The following is a 6,000-nucleotide window of genomic DNA, read 5'->3' as shown; positions in this document are numbered from 1 at the left end:
TGCCCTCCTCCTGCTCGCCCCTCCTTCTTTCCAAGTGGCTTTTACTATTCAATTTCTCAACGTCAAACTCGATTCTCTAGAGGTGTAGTTAAAGATGCCACAGCCCCCTTTTGTCTTCCGGCTCTCAACAGGCCTCAGAATGGCTGCAGATGGGCTGCTCTCCACACCCCTTTTCGGCCTCAAGGAGCCACAGATGCTTTTTTTCCCCTCCTCTTAGAGCTTGGGGTAGAGAAAAGAAAAGGGACCTGAACTGGAAACACACACACACACACACACACACACACACACGTGAGCCATAAGGAGGGCTCTACGCAGGATCCTCACAGCACCGGGCGTCTCAATGAGGAGATGACTCACACGTAAAGCTAGCAGCAAAGGCAGGGCTGCTTCAAATAGGAAAGTCAGTAGCTGTGTTCAGAGCCGGTTGCTTCAACGGACCAGAAGGCAAGGAGGGAAAAAGTGGAGTCGAGGCTCTTCCTCTCCTGACATCTAGTGGGGGGCCTACACTGTCCCGCTGTGTCCTGAAACCGCAGGACCCTCTGATTGAAACCTCGGGGTAAGGAGGACACTCCTTTTGTTTCCTCAGTGGAAACACCAAAAGCAAATGGGCACATTTGCTGGCGCTTTCCAGCCCTCCCAGCAACCTGGTGCCCCAGGGCGGGCCCAGGGGCCGAGAGTAAATGCTGCCCAGCCTGCCACACAGCACGCGGCTGCAGGCTGAATGCTGGGGCCTGGGGACGAGGCGGGAGCGGCCCAGGCGGCCGCAGCCTGAGAAGCAGCCTGTGGAAGGACGCTGCCGCGGCCTGGGACGCCAAGACCGGCCCTACCTTCTGGGGGCACAACCGCGTGCCAGGGAGAGGGAGTGGGGAAGCGGGCGGAGGGAGGGGCATGCCGACTCGGTGACGGGAAGTGTGCAGATCCGGCTGCCGCGGAGCTGGTCACCACCTCCCTTAAATGAATCTTCCAGCTCCCCTTCCCCTGACAGCGCCTCTGCCTCTGCGCTAGGAGAACTCCTCATTGACTTCCTGGTGTCACACCCACGTCAAGAGCTGCTTAGATGTGACAGGTAAGGGGCTGATGGTAATCAAGGCTCTCGAATCACGCTGTCAAATTATATGAAGCCATTAAAATAAAATTAGCTTAACGAAGTGGCTAGAAATCTAGGCCGTGCACCGAGTCGGGCTGGTGTAGTGCAAGGCTGCAAACGGCAAGAATCTTCGCTCGATTTTATTCCGGGGGCGGGGGGCAGAGGGAGGGACGGCAGAAAGGAGGGCAAACAGACTAAAAATACTTGGCCCACAAGACGGCTTGTGGGCATTTTATTATATAGAGTGTAAAATGAATTGTCAGTCAAATAAAAAGAACATTTTTTTTAAAAACAACATGCATACCATTTTCCAATTGCCTTTTTTTAATAGTTAGACATTTCAAGCATTATAAGGAAAATAAGGAGAAAAACCCAGAAACTGTAACTTCGGTACATTTCAAACGGAATGTCCCTCGGGTCAATTAAAAATGCAAGAAAAAATAGCTTCGACTCCGTTTTTCTTTCCTTTAAAAATACAGGTTATCTGTACAAGACGCACTACAGTAAACACTGGAAATCATATTATCCCTTTTATTAAATCAAAATTATTTAATTCATATGGTGGTTAATACTAGATTTATTTATTCACCTAATTAATTTGACAAACATTAAGAAAATATTTAAAAGAAAAAAGGAAGAAACATCTTGGAATTAAACAACAGTTACTCCATTTTCACGCGGTTTAACGTTCCACAGTGTTTGTTAAAAGTTATATCGAATTTCTTTTTAATATTAAAAATAACAGTATTTATATTTCTGAGAGAAGAGAGAAAGGTTTTTTGTTTTGTTTTAAAACAAGCTTGGAGGTCTTAGATACACAATTGCAACTGGTAATGGAGACACAAAAAAAATGTATGCTAAACACACGGACACCTTTTTATATTACCCCTTTAGCACTCTAGAAATTATACAAACCCTATAAAATGCCCCCTCCCAACCCCTGTTGGACAGCAATACAATTATCTGTCTCAATTCAGAATTCACATAATTAATTACAATACATAATAGTTCAGTTTTTTAAAAAATGCAATATAACCAGACAGCCAAGGTAACAAGAAATTAGAAGTAAAACATTTAATGAATTTACACATTTAAGAATATTTAAATACTGTTTAAAAATTTTTTAAAGAATTTGTTACATACCACCTAAGACTTCCAAGCCACTTTCTGCTGCAACAGAAAAAAACTGTAAATAAAAAGACACGCAACAAAACGGAACAAAACAAAACAGAAACACACCGTGTTGAAATGTCACTGCTCTGAGGCACGCGCTGGCGCCTGAATTTTGCAGGTCTCGCTCCAGAGAGAATCCCAGAGCTTACACATTTGAAATAACAAACAAAAATAATGAAACAGAAATTATCAGCAATTTTTAGTAACTAATTTTCCCGATTTTTAGAAAAATCCTGTTAATCTAAATATAGTGTTTCACAGAACAAAACAAAGGTTCTTCATCAAAAGGTTTGCAAATCTAAAAACCTCTGTTACAAATAGGTTTTCGCTCACAATGATTTCGGGGAGGAAGGAGCCGTGGGTCGCTGTTCTACTGCTCCTGCGGAAGGAAGGGGACAGAAGTTAGTGTGTGAGGTCGGCTCTCGCGTCCTCGTCTCGGTCTGGGGCTCCAGAGGATCGGAGGGGACAAGTCACCCTCTCCCTTCTGGCTCCTCAACGGGCACGGATACACGGCCCGTGTCCCTGCGTCCCGGGATCCGGTGCAGACAAACCCTCTCCTGCACAGGAGGTCCTGGGCGGCCCTTCAAGCAGGGGTGCTGGGGGCGGGGCAGGGGAGCTCGTGCTTCCCCCCGGCCGCCCACCAGCCCTGACACCTGTCTCCACTGGGCCCAGGCACAGAGGGACCATTTTGGCAGTGAGATGACTAACGAGCTTCGGGTCCGGGGCCTGCAGTAACCGGCACGCTGTCCGGGAGGACCTGGTCGGCATTAGGTCCCCTGAAAAGCGCACCTGAAGAATGCCCTGGGGCGGCCTCTGGCCATCTTCCCCACGTTAATAAGAAACCTTTTTCTGGCCTCTGACTGGACCGAGCGCTCCAGGTTTCCGTGCAGGATGAAGAGCTGGCGCTCTGCCCGGCCCGGCCTTCAGAGGGTGTGCGCTTGCCTTCCTCCTGCCGCCCCTTACCGCGGCCTGGGGGCCGGGGCGCAGTCTCGCCGCACCACCCTCTTTAGGAACAGCAGTGGGCGTGACTCCCGCGGTCCCCACTGTAGTGCCGAGCCCGCCCCAACTCATAAAGCTCGGCACTCCCACTGACAGCTGGAGAAACTGAGGCCTGGGAGAGAAACTGAGTGCCATTCGGCACTGCAGTCTCTGGGCCCCGACGTGAGGGCGGATCAGGCACTTCCTTATCGCGGCCACCAATTCCTCTCCCGCCCGGCCCCACCCCTGTCCCCTCCGGAGGGGAGGAGCGGGGCCCCGCGAGGGCAGGCCAGGCGCGCACGCGCACAGGCTCCAGGCTCCGGAGAAAGGGCCTTGGCGCGCGGGTCTGGGAAGCGCCCCCGGCGCTGGTGCTCGGCTACAGACCTGGCTGTGGGCCTGCGCTTGCCCTAACGTCTGCCCGTAGAAAGCGACCTGCTGTCTGTAATATTCCGCCCAGGCCATTGTGTAGTCCGGCGGGGAGCTGGCCTGAGGAGCGGCGCTGGCAGCGTGACCTGAGTGACGAGGGAAAGCACAGGGGTTAGCGGGGCTGGGGACGAACCGGGGGGACGTAACGGACGCGGTCAACTTGGAGGAGTCCCTTCCGAAAGAGCGGGGCAGCTGGAACAAGGGCCGGCGCTGGGGGAGCCACCGGCACGGGGACGCCGTGCGGCCGGGCGCTGCCCACTGCGGCAGGAAGTGCTCTGAGCTGCCTGCTGCCTGTCCCCGCCCCGCCCCTACAGGTCTCACGTCTGTCACCATCTCTGCCTCTGTCCACCTGCCCCAAAGGCTGCCAGTGCCAGAGACAGAGAGACAGAGACACACACACACAGAGAAACAGACAGACAGACAGACGGGGGGGGGGGCGGGGGGAGACGGGGAAGGAGGAAGAGCGAAGGAGTGCAGGTCCCCGGCTTGGGCGTGGGGGGCCCCTGTGCAGAGTGTCCAACCCCAGGAGGGCTGCAAACACAGGTCCACACACGTCCCACGACTCTGGATTTGGGAGGTCTGGGGAAGACTCGGCATCAGGCCTCTCAGCAGGGGCTCTAAGCAACGATGACCTCCCTGACCCCCACCGAAGGCCCCCGGCCATCGACCCGGTGATGATTCCAAACACCAGGGCAACTATTTCTTTGACAGTCCCTGGCCTGATTTTTGCCAACCAGCAGGTGACATCCTCCGCAGTCAAGGCGTGGGAGTGAGACCTCCAACCACACTGCAGAATACGTACAGCGGATTTAGGACTAATTTTAAGAAAGGGGGGGCTCTTTTGGTTGCTGTTACTAGATGTTTTTCTTCTCTTGTTAAAAAGACAGCTTTAGTTTTTCGCACAGCGAAGAGAACGAACCTACTCGAGAAACCAGCACCCTGGCACCCGCTCCAACTTTAAGGCTCCCTTCCCGGAGCTCTACCTTCCTCCCCTTCCCTGTCCTGAGGTGGGACCAAAAAGGAGCCGGGTGCCGACGACAGCCAGGGAACACAACGCCTGCTGGTCTGAGTCCTGGCCCAGCGGTTCCAAAGGGGGTGGCTGAGGCCGGCACAGCTGGCCCTGAGCTGTCCTCAGGCCCTTTGGCGTCCAGAAGGGGGGGCGGCAGACGACTCCACACGTCTCCTCTGACGGACACACGGGGGATACAGGAAAGCAAAGGCAGGGACTGAGACCGAGTCGCACAGGCAAAGTGCTGAAGAGAACAAAGGTGACCGGAAGCCACGGACCATGAGGTCGGACAGGCAGGGGGGCGCTGGGCCTAGGAACCTGCTTGTTCAGAAGACCGCTCACTCACTCTGTTTTTTGTAATAGTCTTCCCAGGCCTTGCTGTAGTCGGGCTGGCTGCTCGGCGGCTGGCTCTGCTGGCCTGTGCGGAGAACACGAAAGCAGTCAGGCCCCTGTGCCGGCTCCGGGCCCTGCTCTGCGGCTCCCTCGCCCGCGCCACGGCCCGCTCCAGGCCCTGCGGCCCCAGGCAGGCGGCGGCAGGCTGGCCGCGGGGAAACACACGGACGCCCCACAGGGCCTGCACCCAGGCCGACGGGGAGTGACTAAGAGCCCTGTGAGGAGGGGACTGGGCAGGACGGCTGCCCCCCAGGAGCAACGGGTCAGAACAGCCTCGACCCTTCAGATGGAGATTTGAGCTTGGGGAGCCCCGGGGCCAGAGTGACTGCGTCAGAGGCTCCCTGAACCGGCCTTCAAACGGGACAAAGAATCCAAGTGGTGCTGACCGCACTCGTCACCTGGCCCTTCTGTGCACGGACCGATGGCTTCCGCTCTGGACAAGCACAAGTGCGGGAAAGGCACGTGGGAAAACGGCCCGGAGACCGCCGGTGACGACAGGAAGACGAGGTACACACCGCCGAGGGGCCGAGCGCCACAACCCGCACCTGGTCCCGACCTAGCCTCATGCCTTGCTGGGGGAGGTGCAGACGGGGACAGGAGGTGTGCGGGCTCGTTCCTGGCGCGCGAGCCGGGGCGCCTGCTCTGTGTGGCGCTGGCAGCAAAGAGCTGGGGAGCGGAGTGGCAGCGGCCTGCCCTGGGCAGGAAGGCGTCAGAAGCCCCGACCAGAGCGACGAGGAGACCTTTTCCTCTGCCGAGGTCAGGGCTGGCTTGCATGCCCACCTGCTAGGACCCCCTTCAGCGCCCTGTCTTGTTAGAACCGCCGCGGGCGGCAGGCGGGCAGGACGCGCTGGTGACCGCGGTCACGGCAGAGTGTGTCCCTTGCTAGTTAATCTACTGCGGTCTGAGGAGGGGCGTGGGGTGACGGGCGTCTGTG

The 6,000-nt window shown here is 55.8% G+C and overlaps 1 protein-coding gene across 3 annotated transcripts in view; it reads right to left on the bottom strand.

Annotated features, from left to right (window-relative positions):
- Nucleotides 1-1,311: 1,311 nt before the first annotated feature.
- Nucleotides 1,312-6,000, bottom strand: part of FUBP3 (far upstream element binding protein 3) — a 50,491-nt gene continuing 45,802 nt past the window's right edge. For all 3 annotated transcript variants that reach the window (XM_028090512.2, XM_028090514.2, XM_028090513.2), the window contains 3 exons: nt 5,020-5,091; nt 3,623-3,750; nt 1,312-2,639 (listed from right to left, as the gene is read on the bottom strand). In XM_028090512.2, the coding sequence (XP_027946313.1) occupies nt 2,631-2,639; nt 3,623-3,750; nt 5,020-5,091 (209 nt within the window). In that variant the 3' untranslated portion in view covers nt 1,312-2,630. The remainder of the gene's footprint in view (nt 2,640-3,622; nt 3,751-5,019; nt 5,092-6,000) is intronic.

Source organism: Eumetopias jubatus, unplaced genomic scaffold (genome assembly GCF_037043125.1).
Source record: "Eumetopias jubatus isolate StellerSeaLion01/CBP00866 unplaced genomic scaffold, mEumJub1_p1.0 scaffold_15, whole genome shotgun sequence".
NCBI classification, from domain to species: Eukaryota; Metazoa; Chordata; class Mammalia; order Carnivora; family Otariidae; genus Eumetopias; species Eumetopias jubatus.
Note: the sequence above shows the minus strand (reverse complement) of the source record. Positions and strands in the feature narration are given on the sequence as shown.